This window comes from Rhinolophus sinicus, linkage group LG03 (genome assembly GCF_036562045.2).
Source record: "Rhinolophus sinicus isolate RSC01 linkage group LG03, ASM3656204v1, whole genome shotgun sequence".
Taxonomy (NCBI): domain Eukaryota; kingdom Metazoa; phylum Chordata; class Mammalia; order Chiroptera; family Rhinolophidae; genus Rhinolophus; species Rhinolophus sinicus.
Window position 1 is genome coordinate 196,383,261 of NC_133753.1, and position 16,280 is coordinate 196,399,540.

Genomic DNA, 16,280 nt, shown 5'->3' on the forward strand with positions numbered 1-16,280 from the left:
TATTTTTAAATTGATAAAGGGACTCATTTTTAGTTAGATGAAATCTCCAGAGAAAAACATTTTCTACAAATATAAAGGGTTGTCAAAAAATACCGATACACGGAGAATATGGATATCATTATATTTTTAAGATTAGAAGATAAAGTTCCGTTCCTCTCTTGCTAATCCATTTTAAGGGTCTGTGATTCACATAGTTAATATGGACTTTTGTAGGAACCTTCCCTCCCTCCCACAACCTTTTTTCCTTTTCTTGGTAAGAAGGGGACAATTAATGATGAAAATATTTTCTGCCTTAGGGGTTTTCATTTATAAAAATTTTCTTTATTGTGCAAGGTAAGAGACCCAACTGAATAATTCTAAGAATCAAACTTAGTATGTGCTTCCGTAATTAATGAATATATTTACTGAAGACTAGAAAAGTCAGGAATAGCACACACATTTTTGACCCCAATTTTGAAGTTCTTCCTACTTTTTCCTCCTGCCTATTTAATTCTCACTTAATTTTTACTGAGATTAAGAGTTAAAACAGAACCAAAAAATGCTTTGTATAAAACCACTTACAATTTTCTCTCAGAATTCACTAACACCATAAACCTCTCATCATGAAATATTATATATATATATTGGGATAGTGAAAGTGACTGGCAGATGAGACGGTCCAATTTATGAATCTTCCTAATGTTGCTTGGACAATATTCCCAGTTTCAAAGAACGAGATGATTAGATGTTCTCTGATTTATTCTTAAATTTTGCCACTTCACCTACCAAGTTGAGGTTACTATAATCATACGAATAATATATATTCCTCTCCAACTGGAGAGTAAAATTTTACATATGGTACAAATACAAGTCTGGGTTTATAGTTTAAGGTCAAGACTTTCTAATATAGTACACTTGAAAACGATCTGATTTTTTCAGAAGATACTAAAGTTGTTGTTTTTTTTCATTCTTTGGCAATTATAAGTGTTCAATGGGTGATATGATTATAGCAACATCACCATCAACTACTGTGATTTGTAATTAAAAAATAAACATCGTTTCATTATCAATAAAAACACATATTTTGATTTTTTTGTCACTTCTTTGAAGATTTCAAGGTATTATGTCCATGTTCTCTATTGGGCTTGTTAATTTTTGACCTCACAGCTGGTCAAGATAAGATTCCAGTGGCCATGGTGCAGGCAGAATTAAACCAACTCCCAAATAAGAATCTGTGACATTGACCTCATATAGAGGTCTCCAACTGGAGAGTAAGCAAACCATCAATCACATCATTGTTTAGAGGAAAGATAAAAAAGTATGAGGCTATCGCTAGAAAGTGGGGTTTGGGATTTACCTTCCACTTGAGTGTAAGGTTTCCACTTGTAGTGCCACCCTCGGAACCGCTTGCTATTGTATTCTGCACACTGCAGGGCACGGAAGTCAACGCTATCGTGGGCACATCTCTGCCTGTTGCAAAGCTTTAGAGTGCGAGTGGAGCCCTCACAAAACTTCCCTCCATGCGACGGTCTGGAACACATATTTTGCAGTTAGAAACCTTACATTTTAATAGCTAATCACCCTTTCCTTAAAATGAGGCTTATTGGAGATATGGGGCAGATAATGTGAAATAATTTACAGAGACCAAATAAGAAAGGTGCATTTCTCAGTAGACGCTGGCACTTCCTTACATATTAATGACATGGGCAGCATCCTCCTTTTCTATTAAGTGTACTATTTACAATGCTGGTAGAAGAGGTTAGAATATGGAAAGTAAGTGGCTTTGCATGTATTTTTTCATGGCCACCTCCCAGCATCCCTCTGCAGAAGTCAGGGTAAGCACTGTTGCTCTCAGAATCTCATAAAGTGGGGGCTGGCTCACAGAGGGTGGCTGTCCCAGAATTGCACAGGGGATAGAAAGCAGAACTTTTGAAATTCAACTACTCTGCTTCTTTCCACTACCAGCTTCCTGCAACAAGGCCGGGATACCAGATTGGGTCAGGAGAACCAGTCACATCTGCTGGTTGGCACTGATGGCAAATGTCCCATGCTCACCCCCACTAAAATTCATGTGGTCACCCCAGCAGAGAGCACCCTGTCGATTCAGGGAACCTACTGGGTCTCACAGGTTAAATACAGGCCTAAACAAAGGCAACATGACTTGCACATTAAACAAACCTAGGGGCAGAAGGAGGATTTAGAAATCCGTTCACTCCACAGCACCGGTGATTACTTTTAACATTCCCGCCTTCTAACAGGTGGTCACAATGAAAACACTTGTACAGGTAAATGTATTTGATGAAAAACTAAGTTTTTTTCCGCATGAAAGAATCGCTCTTGTTGATTTTATTCATTTGTGTTCTCTATACTTTTCTTATGATTTCTTTCTTTATTTTAGGCAGATCCGTGGCTTTTCAAGTACATATGGTTAGCGTCCGATTCTGGACTATCACTGTTGGGTCTGTTATCGTTTGCTATAGCCTGGTAGTTACAAGCATCTTACATTTTATCAAAGGGATGTCATTGTTTAAGGAATGCTTACATGAAATGCCTTTCCTACTTAGTGTTTCCTACAATCATACAGGAAGCGCTGAATGAGTGGGCCTGAGTTGAGGCCCAGGTGTGGTCTGGAAGGCTCCTAGCAGAGGCCTGCCCAGTCGGGAGGAGGGAAGTCCAGACGGGCTTACCTGGGATTAGTGCAGAGGCGATCTCTGTGGGACACCCCTCCTCCACAGGTCCTGGAGCATGGTGACCAGGGAGACCAGTCTGACCAATGGCCGTGGGTAGGCTTGGGGCCTTGGTCACCGTATTTCACACACTGCCCTCCACGGCACCACTAAATGTTAAAAAAAAAGAAAAAGACGTTGATATGACTCAGGGACAGAAAAGTGGGTCATCAGTATTGTAGTGCCCAGTCGTAGGGAGTCTGGTAAAATGTGCAAACATTAACATCCCTACTCTCTAGTAGCACATCCTACAAATACGTTCAAGGATGCTTCTTTCGTCTTTCCAAACCTAGCATCTTTCCATACATCCACGTAAAGGGAAGATAAGTAGAAGAATCATTTCTAATTCCTGAGCCGCTGGAACTTAAGATGTTGAATGAAGTAGTGTTGCTTGCTCGGTTGTTCAGCCCGATTGTTCATCTCTCAAGGAAGTGGACGCTAACCTCTCCTGAAAACAATGTGCTTTTCACATTGCATTTTCGGCACAGACTCGGTCTTAGGTGCATAAGTCCAGCTGGGGGTTCCATGTGACTCAACACCTTGTCATTTCTGCCCAGTGTGCTGTGCTTTCACTCCAAGGCACCTGGGCTCAAAGCCTGGGGGCTGTAACCAGTGCATGTCAGAGGTCATATGGCTTTCCAAGGAGATGAAACAACCCACACAGGGCTTGTCTGTCCCAACAGGGCTGGAGATGCTATCAGCTCCCCTTCCTCAGGCGAAGTGCTCCTCCCGTGAATTTAAGGTAACATCGCATGGCTTCTTCACTTCTACCCCACGTAATGGCTGCACAAGATCTCACACTGTGTTCAGTGGAGTTGGCTTTTCACCTGTTGTTTGCTGTAGACTGTGAGGTTCTTAGATAAAGACCAGGCCATCTGTTGGCGGAGGGAAGTGAGTCGCTTGTCCCTCATCACGGGCCCACGTGGATCAGCAGGGCCTCGCCTGTGGGCTGGGGTGAGAGGTGGGCCAAGGTAGAGCCACCTCATGTTCTGAGAGAAAAAAAGTGCTGCTTTTATAAAAGAAAAATAAGAATACTTCAATTATTAATGGATGTATTGGACTGAAACATATTAAATTGTTGATTTTTGACCAGTCTTGCCACACAAAAATGGCAACTTCAAATGGTTCAATTTAATATTATTTAAGGAAGAAAAATTGAATTTAAAGACATAAGTAATTCTGAGGACTGAAGCTTCAACCATTCAATTCTTTGATTCTTTCCTATAAGCAAGAAAAAAAAAAGTCTCCTTCATTACCACCTGCCCTCAGCCCAGGTGACAGAACAAAGTCCCACAGTCCTGCCCCTCTCAGCCCAGTGACATGGCCTCCATGAGCTAAAGGAGAAAATTGCAGAGAAGAGAGGAGGTCGCCCTTGGAAAAACATAGCTGATGAACACAAAGACAGCAGGACACCTGAGAGCCACACGCGTCATGTCTGTGAAGAGCTGAGGGCAACAATGGATGGCCACCAATCTTTCAAGAAAAAGGCATCATTTTGCAAACTATCACCAGAAGAATACATTTTAATCAATTATGATTAGAAAAGTCACAGTTATCTTCAGCTTCACATTCAGATAAGCTCCCTGGCGTCCTGCGACAATTGGTGTTTTCACATTGTGGTACCTCAGCAGATCCTTTTCTTTCAGAAACTGAAAGCATTTTTATTACATTTTTTTGGTTGTGGATTGATTTAATTACTCTGCTGCCTATATCACTAGAAGGATTTAAATATCAATCTCACGCCCTGTGAGAGATTGAAAATAAAACATATGAACATGTAGAGTGAATGGCTGCTAGGTGCTAGTCTCGGGTAAGTTTACCTTATTTCCCTTTGTTTCCTCAGTCAGAGATGCAATAACTTCACTGAAAAGCCTGCATTAGCATTGCTCATTGACATTTTTAATCCTTTCTGTCTATGCTTACATTTACATACATTTAGGAGTGACATATTTACTTTGGAATTTAAACATAGTAGATCAGTAATATTTAGACACGTATTTCTCTTTCATATGCATTAGTATCACTAAAAACGTCAGATATATAGAGCGAAAATGGTTAGTAATATTGTGGGTCCAACATTTTTCTATCTTTATCAATAATTAAGATAATAAATAATTATCAAGGATTAAGATATTACTCTTGAGGGTTAAGATAACTCACTTTTATGTTTTAATGACAAAATTATTCTCTCCCAGTTAGTAATGAACTTGCTGTCTGATGTGTTTCTTCTTTTCCTACCACAGCTCTCTCTCTTTTTCATGAATCACAATGGTCTGTCTACTCCAGTGTCTTCAGATCAATGCTCTGGGGCTTTAATACTGCTTAGTGCTGGGTCTTTACGTGGTTAAATCATGGCCGAGGGTTTAATCTTCCCGTTATTAAACAGGTTCAGCTGTCACCTTTGCCTAACATCAATGTCTATTAATTCTAGATAGCTCATCGATATAATCAGAAAAGTGAGAGAAAGGAGTCGTCTTCATAGTATCAATATAACCACGGTCTTTTCACATGAGTGTAGGTCTGCACAGATATATGAAAAAGACCAGGCTCAAAGCATGAATGCCAGAGGAAGAGAGACGCCTGGGTTGAAAGACTGACATCTGGATATGATGCACGTGCCTAAGAGTAGCATCTCACCATGTCATGCCCACAAGCAGTGCCTTCTGCGGCTGGCATAAATTTCGTCTCACATTTCCTTCCAATCCGGTGGCACCACAGGGCTTTACAGATATCCTAAAGGCAAAAGAGATTATTAGCATTACACATGGTCCATACATCTATGATAAATCATCACTAAAAAATTTAAGAGGAAAAAACCGATATAAATTAAAAGCTGACATCTACATAGCGGTAGACGCATATGATAGAGTGAGACGGTTCAACTTAATTCCATCTCTGAAACTTTATTTGTATTCATTCATCATAAACTTACCAAAATTATATTTTCTAAATTAAAAAAGTAAAATATGCTTAATCGAGTCACTACAGAAAACTACAAAAAAGTAAAATTAACAAATAATAAAACCTAACATGTTGCAATTTATTCTTGACCCCATTTTTCACTATCTTCTCCAAGTCTGAATCCCCATTTTCAAAAGCTGGCCCAGCCATCCATCCACTATCCCCAAACCTCTGATGAAGGATTGGAATAGGCCAGGTACCGTGGTAGGCAAGACGTTCCATAGTGAACAGGACTCAGGCCTACCCTTGAACTTGGTCTTATGGGAGTAAACTTGCTGGGAATCACCATATGGTGCGTGTGGGAAGAGGTGCCCCTACAGAGGGAAGAACAAAACGCATGGTGAGCTTGTCTAAAGGAGAAAAGGCTTGGCCTCAGGGGAGGAGTCAGAGGAGATGTGATGTGAGTCAACCTTGAGCTCAAGGAGTTTGTCAGGAGGAAAGCTATGACTTTCAAAGCAGAGGGATTAAAAGGTATGTGCAAAGGAAGGAAGTCCCATGAGTATAATTTGGCAGTAAAATAAGACAGGATCTGAGATTTATACACAATAAAGTCTCTCCTAATGTGAGGGGTTATTTTCACTTTGATGTCCTTTTGAGCCCAAAGGAATATCTTAATAAACAGCAACTAGTAAGACTTATGACATGACTAAACCTTCCGGAATGCTGAGGGTAGCTTCAATTGCATGTGATAAAAAATATTTCTTATCTGCACAACCATTTGGGATATTTGAACAAGTGTTGCATTGTTTCCCAAGACATTTAATGGCTGCATCTACTGGGTGACTTGTATTATAAAGAAAATGCAACACAGGGAAACTTTCTTGTAGTTCTGCTTCCAAGATGGCGTCTCACTGCATTTGTGCTTTCATTCCCTGTCTCAATGGTGTTAAAAGACGTGCTCACATGAAAGCTTTTTGCATCATGTGAGTCATCTCATGAAGGGCTTTGTTTTTAATCACCCATATTAACTTTACCTTCATAAAACTAGTTCTGAAATCTCCTCCCTAATTTTCATTATATTATGTATTTAGCAGTTAAGGTATTAGTTAAAGACACAGCCTTATTTTATTTTTCTTCTCTTTTTCTCATGGATAACTTAGCCTTTGGGAACTTGGTTTGTTAACAAGTAAACTTTCAACGTCTTAAGTTTGTATCCCATTGGGTATCCAAAATTTGGGTACCATTTGCTTTTATTTTGAGGCATTCGTAATAACCTCCGATGGTTGCAATCACTCTACCATTACATTTCATTTTCTTGTGAGTCCACCAGGATCATTAAGTGTTACTAAGGTAAATGTGTCATGTTGTGGTTAGTTCTTTGCCTGGCTCACATCTGTGTCAGCATGAAACCAACAATGGTGCACCTACAGCAATTCTTGGACTGCTTTGTTTCTGACAGGCCCTTGAGAAAACAATTGTTGTATAGTGTTGAAGGCTCTGCTCTTGGCCAGGACAACATTTAGAAATCAGAGCTTTAAGAAGACCTCAAGGAACCATAAAAGCAGGGCCTGAGTGTCTGTAACTCTCCAAAGAGACAGATGGAAAGCTCGATTTGCCTGCAGGGGTGACAATGTGAAAGCAAACCAGGATATAAATAAAGTTCCCCCGAAACCAGAGCCTGTAGACTCCTCAGGGGCTCAATGTCTGGGTGGTGATATGGTGAATGAGAACCGGAGTCTGGACAGTGGTGTGGAGTAGGCATTCCTGCACTTGCGTGGTGGCTCATGGGAGCCGAATGGACGGATGGGGCATAGAGACCTACAGATTCAGGAGATTGAGTGTGAACACATAAACAAATGCATGCATGGATGAATAGATGGGTGGATGGATGAATGGATGAATGGGTGGGTGGGTGGGTGGATGGATGGATGGATGGATGGATGGATGGATGGATGGATGGATGGATGAATGGATGGACGAATGGATGAATGGGTGAATGTGAAAGTGGCAGCTGCCCCTGTGGTTAGGTCAGCTGGGAGATGGATGTGGTAGTCCAGTAGAGGCTGGGCTTCTGAGAAGGTAGGCACATCTGATATGGATTGGTCATGACAGATCTGGGCAGGCGGGACCCAATGTCCTTCTGTGTCCTTGAGGTACTGGGGGCTAGATGAAGTGGCTGCAGGTAAAGGGCCCAACTCAGGGCCTGGCACCTAACAGGCACCAAACCAGTGCACATTTCTTTCTCACTTCAGGGGCATGAGGAGATTCCTGCACAATCAGAGGTCATCCAGTCCATGGCCGTGGCCTGAGGGAGCTGGTGGCACTAATTCATGGCACTGTTTCAAAGTTTATGCAAGACATACAAAGGAAATAGATGGTGTTAAAAACGTTAAATTATTTGTATATATTTGTCCTCAGTGCTTGGGATCTGGCTAGCTTTCAAGAAATGCTTTCTGAGTGAGTTGAATATCAGCTGGTTTGTGCCTGTGGAAACTGGACAGAATGAGCAGGGGCATTTTTAGTGTAAAATGAAATTAAGAATGACCAGAGAATTGTGGTCATAAAACTATCTTGGATGGCTTAAGAGGGCTACCTTATGATGTGAAAATATTATCTCTAGACTCTTACCATTCCGGACAATTTCAGAATATTCTCACATTACACTTTTTTGGAGCATGTTGTAGAATGAAGAAATACACATTGAAGATACCATTAAAGGCAACCATTTTTACCTTTTGTAAGTGCAAAGCTCTCAAATATAGGCTTCTGGCAAAAGGCAGCTCACCACTCACCGAGGCATGAGCTCACCAGTAAGTCTGTGCCCTGCCTGTGCTATCTGTGCAATTCAGCCTCATCCTGAAGCCGCTCAATCCCCAGTTCCAGTCCTCCAGGCAGAAACAGATCGCAGAGTTAGAGGATCCTTGAAATACCATATAATCCATGTGACTGTTTTTCAACATATCAAAAAACATTCGAGACCTGGGTACCCTATGGATGTAATTGCCATCAGGTAAAATGTGACAGTCTATCCCAGGGCAAAAAAAAAAAATGAATACTTCAGAGAATTAGATAATAAAATGAAAATTAAACTACGACTGAAAAACCAAAAACTAATTACTTGCTCTCCCCTTTATCATACTTTGACTTAGTCGCTAACGTCTGGACATAACGTGCAGTGGTTGTATTAAAGTAAGCATTGTTGTTATAGGTCATTATATTCTTAATGAAACTTCAGGGTCCTTTTGCAACAAAGACCCTTTGAAATCAGGGTTCTAGAGCTAGAGAGTTGGAATGTAAGACATGCTGGGTGTGGGGAGAGCTCCTGATTTAACAACAAACCCAGGACACTAAGGTGATCGAATTTCAAAGCCATTCTGGCAGCTCGCATTTCAGACTGCAGGGTCAGGCCACCAAGCAATGTGGAAGAAGCAGAACAGGTACTTGCTAAAGACACAATGATTATAATAACTAATGCTCAGGAAGAAGAATGTTGAAGCCCATGGAAAGAGCTCACTCGTGCTTTTATCTTTTCAGCTAAGGAATCCTAGCTTCAATGAAGGCTCTCACTTCCTATTCTGTCCCATAATTTAAGAGCTATGTTTACAAAGACCCATTTCAGTAATACTGACTTGGTTAAGTTTAACTTCACAACCTAAGACCCCAAATATAATCAACATTTTCAGAGCATTGGGCTGCAAGTTTATTGCAGCATTTCAATATTGTGAACAGATTGCCACCAGATTCATTTTCTCAAATGATTTCGTTAGACTCGCCGAAAATACAAATTGAAAATGTAATTCCAAATGATATCATAATAGGATATAAAGCCATGGACATATACGTGTGTGGATTTATGCACAGGCAGGCAGACATACATGCACATACACCAGATGTACGTCCATTTACCCAACAGATAGGTGCACTTGCACTACAGATTAACTTCTCAAATGAAATAGCATATGGGACTTAAAAACCGGTCACCCTTTTCTAAAGTACCATCCATCCATCAATTACCCTGCTCAGCAAATTTTTATAAAGTGGTTCTTATGTGACAGGTGCTGGCCTAGGAACTGGGAAATTTGCTTCTAATTTATGCTTTTATATTCTCCCATCAGAAAACTGACTGGTCTTTATACTTCAACCTAATGAAAATAGACACATTTTTATAAAATTTCAGTAGGAGTTCATTTAAAAAAACCAACAAAACAAAAACACTACATTTTATAATTGAAAATGCCCTGAGATGCTTCGGTCCACATGGGGAAAAAAAAAAAATCTCTAATTGTTACATGATATCTAGGATTGAAATTCAATATATTAGTGATTCTGGCCGCAAAAGTAGAATTTAACTTATAAAAACAAAATATATCAAATTTATTTATGTTGAAGAACAATTTTACATCATAGGGAATCAGCTGACATGTTCTGATTTTAAAAGATTTTTTTTTTAAATTTAAAATGTTTTTCCTTTACTGTTCAGTTTTTCCTCTACTGTTCACAATATTTCATTGTGATAACAGGGTTATTTTTTTGCATACAAAAACTATAAAATTGGACAAAATATATGGGCTGTTTTAGACCTCTGACAACAGGACATGATCATGGAGAGAAGGGAAAATCATAAGGTGAATGCCATCTTTGCCCCAAATCTGTGCTGGGAGCACTTTGTCCCAGGCAGATGACAGCAGTGTCACAGAATGGAGGATATAGAGATTTTAAAAGAAGGTAGAAAAGGATATCATGCAGAGTATTTTTAAATAAGCTAATGCGGCTATGTTAATATCAGGTAAAGTAGAATTCAAGACAGTAACATTTCCAACAATACAGGAGGACAATTTTAATAATGAAAGAGTCAGAAAGACACAACAATCCTAAATGTGCGCAAACCTAAAAATGCAGCTCCAAAATCCATAAAATTGGTTTAACACGTAGCAAATATCATGGAGAATATAGAAGATATAAATAACATGTCAAACAAATCAACAAGATAGATATTTCTAGAACACTATACCCAAGCACTGCAGAATTCATATTCATTCCAAGTGCCCATTGAATGTTGACAAGGATAGACCAAATGCTTGACTATGAAATACATTTCAATAAATTTAAAAAAAAAAAAATATACTCGAGTATATTCACTGAAGAAAACTGAACTAAATTAGAAATCAAAATTAAAAACCTATCTAGAAAATCACCAATTATTTGGCAATTAAATAATTACTTCTAAATAATACATTGGTTAAAGAAGAGGTCACCACTTAAATAATAAAATATTTAATACCTAATAATATTAAAAGCCTAACATGTAAACATTTTCAGGATACAGCTAATATGTTGCCTAGCTGGAAATGAATAGCATTAAATACAGTTAGATGATTATATTAGGAAAAGAAGAAAGTTTTAAAATCAGTCATCCAGTTTATCCCTTAAAATTAAAAAAAGAAAAAATAAATACACAGTAAGCCTTGGGGTATAATAAACACAAACCAGAACTTAATGAAACAGGAAAGAATTCAACAATTTAAAAAAAAAATGACAAAGCCAAATTTGATGTTTTGGAAAGGACTAATTAATCTGATAAACTCCTACCTGGACTGATGAAGAGAAAGAAGATAAACACCTTATCTTTGTTAGGAATGAAAGGGGAAATATCACTATAGCTTTTACGGTCATTAAATGGATAAATGAAAATATTACAGACAATTTTTTGGTGAAACATCGATAACATAGGTAAGACAGAGAAATGTATTGGGAAAGCTCTCTTCTTGTATCACTTTTTATTTTTATTTTTTAAATGTCCAGTGAATTTGGTCAGCCTAGCAAGAGTTTCTTCTAAATAAACCATATATGTTAGTGTAGTTCAATTAGTAATTACAAACCTTCCCACAGACAGAAGTCACTGGTAAATTATAATAAACATTTAAGGAAGAAATAAAACCAATCCTATACAAGCTCTTTGAGAAAACAAAGGAGTAGGGAACCTTTCGACACATTTGATGAGGACAATATAACTCTGATAAAAATTCTTGAAAGGCAATTCTAAGAAAGCAGTATTTCTAAATAATACCACTCAAGAACACGGATGTAGAAAACCTGAACAAAATATTCACAAATCAAATTAGCAAAATATAAACACGAGGACTAGATTATGACCAATGATCCTAGGAATGCAGGTTGGTTTACTATTCAAAAACCAATGAAAGCAAAATTAAAACCTATCAGTATAATCTACCACATTAACAAAATAAAAGAGGAAAACACTATAACTATATCAATAGATGCAGAATAAAACATATGACAAAAGTCAACACACTTTTGTGGTAAAATTGCTTAATATCTAGGACCGAAAGGAACTTCTTCAATTTAATAACGGGTAACTATGTACTACCAACAGCTAACAACATCTTTAATGGTGAAATATTGGCAATTATGAGTATGACATTTCAGAATAAGCAAAGCATACTATGGTGCTGAAAATCAGATCAGATGGGGACAAACGCGGACTCTGGCTTTATGGGAAGAAGCCCTATCTTGATTGAGATGCCGGTACCTTGGGTGAATTCACTTGTTAAAAATGCCAGGTTTACACCTTAAATGAGTGCATTTCTCTGCATGTGAATATTTCCTCCAGAATAAAAAAAGACATGCTCATTAGCTTCTAATTTCTGTATTTTCCAGATGGCACTAGGGTATCATGGATGACAGTCCACAGTCACAGAGCAAAATGATGTGGAAACCAGAAGCACAATGCAGAAACTCCCACATTGGAAAGAAAACATTAGTTTTACTCTCCTTTTCCTTAATGCACAGAAGAGTAACACTCAAAAAGTGCTTAGGGGGGAGTCGCATACTTTGCCCGTGGGAAACGGACCGTTGGGAATCCATGCTGTTGCTGACTGATGTATATTCTTGGTCTGAGCTGACACTGCCCAGCTGAGCAGATGAGAACCCAGTTCTGGCACAGGGCTGTAAGTGATCTTTGCGGGAGCTAGACTTGAGTTTAGAAGAAAGATTATCGCCGTTAGATTTAAATTGGGAATACTCCCAGGGCACTCGGAAATGTTTGTTGGTTTCTGGAGGACTGCATTTTTTTTGGTCTCCCTTCCTCTTAACTCCGTGATAAACTAGACGCCTCAAGAAGAGATACTTTCATTTAATTTATGGGTAGTTTTCCTTTGCGGTTCCCCTGTGCAGCTAGAGCACAAGTCTCTGAGTTACATGAGGAATTTATACCAGGAAACCACGCTGGGGATGTCCCTAGGGTTGACACAGTAGATAGCACCTCCTATGAGAAACTTCTCTTATAAATTCTTCATTTGGGGAATGTAATCATCAGACGCTCTAGGTAGGCTGTTGCTTTATAGTAAATCATGCTTACACTGGAGGAAGGTAATGGGGGGCAGTGTGTTCTTAATACCATTCGAAAAAAATTCAGAGTATTAATTTGCAACTTACACCAACCCGAAGTTATTGCTGAGATCCCACATGATAAATCACAAAGCAAGAGCTGACCTAACAGGCCACGTTGTTCTCAAATGAAAACTGATACCCACAACAGTATCAACCATCATTTTTTCTTTGCCAGTAAAACATGTGTTTCCTGTTATATAGGACCAGCCCTGCCATATAGGATTTGACATTTGGTAGGTACCCAATACATGCAGAATACATCAATGTCAGTTACACTGAATAAAACAACTTTATGAAGCAGATCGCACTGAATACTGGCCAATAATCACTTGCCTTTTTAAAATCCAGCATGCAGAGCTTGGCTTTCTCTCCGAATTGCCACTTGCACTGTGTGTTCGCATCGTATAACTGTCCCGGCAGTTTCTCAGGGTACTTGTATTCCTGCGCAGGCTTTGGCTGATCGGCGAGGCATGTCGCTTGGGCCGTGCTAAAATAGTGACGCCGAAAGAATGATCAAAGATGCACAGGCAGTTATGCCCTTTTATTTTTCTCATGCAGATTTACAACATATCCTGCATGGAGAAGGGAGCATATTTTTTCACCAAGGTCAAATACAGCAATTATCTTAGTTATATTTAAATATAGAGGCCACATTTTCTGAAAGTGTTCATTTCACTTTTTCCAGGAAGGTAACTTGTTTTTTCTGTAGATTTCTCAAACTCGTTATGGGGAAAAGTGAAATGGAATAATACGACCAGATGTTCAATGTGAGAAGCTCCTATTACAGGCAACTTTTTATGTACACTTTCTGCCAGGAACAATCAAAAGATGGAAATGGGTATTACATCTTTTAATAGATAATCACCCTATTTCATAATCACCCTATTTCAAAGATTAAAATTTACTTTCCCTCCCTCCCTCCCTCCCTCCCTTCCTTCTTCCTTTCCTCTCCTAGGCTAGGGGATACCTGCACAATAGATTATAACTTCCAGAGATTCTGCACGGGACATTGCAACAATTTTCACCACCAATGCTCTATACTCAGGCTAATTTCTTATTAGACTTCCACTTCAAGAAGGAAACTAACTCTGCTTACGTTTACTAGCAGATGGCTAAAGACCAACTAACAATTCCTTCCTCCACACATACAGTATCGCTTTCCCACCAGGGATGTATGTAAGTATCATTGCTGCATTTGGAGGGGCCCGTGCTTGCAAATAGCAATTAAATCCTACTGACAAATTTCAGTAAGCCAAAAGAAAACAACAACAACAAACCTCTGTAATCACAATACACTGAACAACAACACTACTGCATCTGCATTACCAAACTTTCCTTTGTATGGTTGTCATCCACCTTGATTGGAATCTTTTTGGCCCCGATCTCTAGGGCCCCGGTGCCATATTCCCTTGCCCTGGAGCCCGCTGATGCATGGCCGCAATTAATATCTGTGCACCCGACCTGTGAGGGGTGGCACCAGTCACTGTAGACGAGATATTAATCGTACATGCACGGGGGTCAGAAGGTTTTTCAGAGCAAGCAAAGAAGGAGAGATGAAGCCAAATGACAGGAAAGTGCCCAGAGCGGTGGCTGGCTCATTGGGAGCACTCATTCAGGATTTACTATCACTGCCACCCTTCACGGTAACAGTGCATATTCAACAGTAAAGAAAAATGAATAGAAGCATAATTAACACTCCAAGACAGGAGTGATTTGGCAAATCTGGAATTCCATAGCACCTTTCTTCAATGGATCACAAATGATTTCTACATACTAGTTAGATGTTCCCTGCTATCTCTCAATGGTTACGTCAGGCTTGCCAATACTATTCCCAGTCCACAGACAGGAAACTAGGGAAAGTCAGTGGCACTGATTGGCCCACACAAGAAATGGAAAAATTACAAAGAGGTTCATAGCTTCAGGAATTTTTACACTTTGTATAAATGTAACCTGTTACTTAATATTCAGCATTAAAACTGAAATCAAAGGGGACTTCTGCTTCTAACTATTCTAGACTGGCATGTATTAGACTGATCCTTTGACAGGCATTAGAAAGCTGTTAAAGGAACAAAAAGGACACGAGGGATGAGCATTTCCAGAGTAAAGGGAAGCACAGAGCTGAACCAAACATCCTCTGCTATGTTCCTTCTCAGAAAAGGAATTTGATGAGTCACAAGCAGCTGCCAAGAGACAAGTGGCACAGTGGAAAGTGGGGTCAGGGGCTGAGAAGCTGAGCGAAGTTTCTGGCGATGGGGGCGTGGGGGAGATGAAAATCAGAACGAAGGGGCTGCCGGAAAGGAGGGGTCCTGGTAAACGTCACAGGATTGCCACTGGTGTCAAAACAGGCCTATTTCTAGAAGAAACAACTAACTTAATAGACCGGTTTAGAGAGACTGGATGCCAGGTTGGCAGCAGCTCAATCCCAAAGTGGGTTAAGGTAAACTGCAACCATCCTGTCTTCTAGAAATAAAAGATAGCTTCACTCAGAGCTTTATTTTGTCTTTAAATTTTTCATAAACAATGCTCTTGTTTGTTCAACATTACTAAGTGTACTAGGCAATGAGACCAAATGATTTAAATCCCAGAGAATGTGTAATCGGAAATGAAATTTAAAATTATTATGATTAGTAGATTTGAGAAAATAGAAGCTAAGATGAAGACTTTCACCAAAGGACTAATACATACAAAAAATGTGCATATGGTGTATTGCAGAAAGTTCTAACATTTACATAATCGGAATCCAAGAAAAGAGCCAATGGAAAGAATCAGGCAGAATTAATGTTTGTCAACAAAATGGCCAAGAATGTTCAAAAATTGATGGAACACAGCAAACCATAGATTTAAGCAGTTCTAAAATTCAAAGCAGGAAAAATATAAAGAAAAGCACACATAGGAAAATAGTAAGAATTCTATAGAAAATCAAAATCACATAAAAATATCAAAAGTGACATGGAAAAAAAAAGATATGTTACTTTTAAAAGAGCAACAACATGACTGACAGTTATCTTGTCAACAGAAATGACAGAAGCCAAGTAACAAGGAAATGATAGCTTCAAATTACTGGAGAAAGATAACTGCTAAACTAGAATTCTATTCAAAACCAAAATACCCTTTACAAAGATGGGTAAAATAAAGACAAAAATAGAATATGCCACTGGGAAGCCCACACTAAAACAAACAAACAAATAAACGAACAAACAAATAACACCGCAGCAGAACTCCATACATAAAGGATATAGTCTCAGATGGAAAACAGGAAATGCA

The 16,280-nt window shown here is 39.1% G+C and overlaps 1 protein-coding gene across 2 annotated transcripts in view; it reads right to left on the minus strand.

The window, feature by feature from the left end:
* ADAMTS16 (ADAM metallopeptidase with thrombospondin type 1 motif 16) overlaps positions 1-16,280 on the minus strand; it is a 133,198-nt gene that overhangs the window by 50,575 nt on the left and 66,343 nt on the right. For both annotated transcript variants that reach the window (XM_019743385.2, XM_019743386.2), the window contains 4 exons: positions 13,350-13,503; positions 5,343-5,438; positions 2,667-2,815; positions 1,337-1,509 (listed from right to left, as the gene is read on the minus strand). In XM_019743385.2, the coding sequence (XP_019598944.2) occupies positions 1,337-1,509; positions 2,667-2,815; positions 5,343-5,438; positions 13,350-13,503 (572 nt within the window). The remainder of the gene's footprint in view (positions 1-1,336; positions 1,510-2,666; positions 2,816-5,342; positions 5,439-13,349; positions 13,504-16,280) is intronic.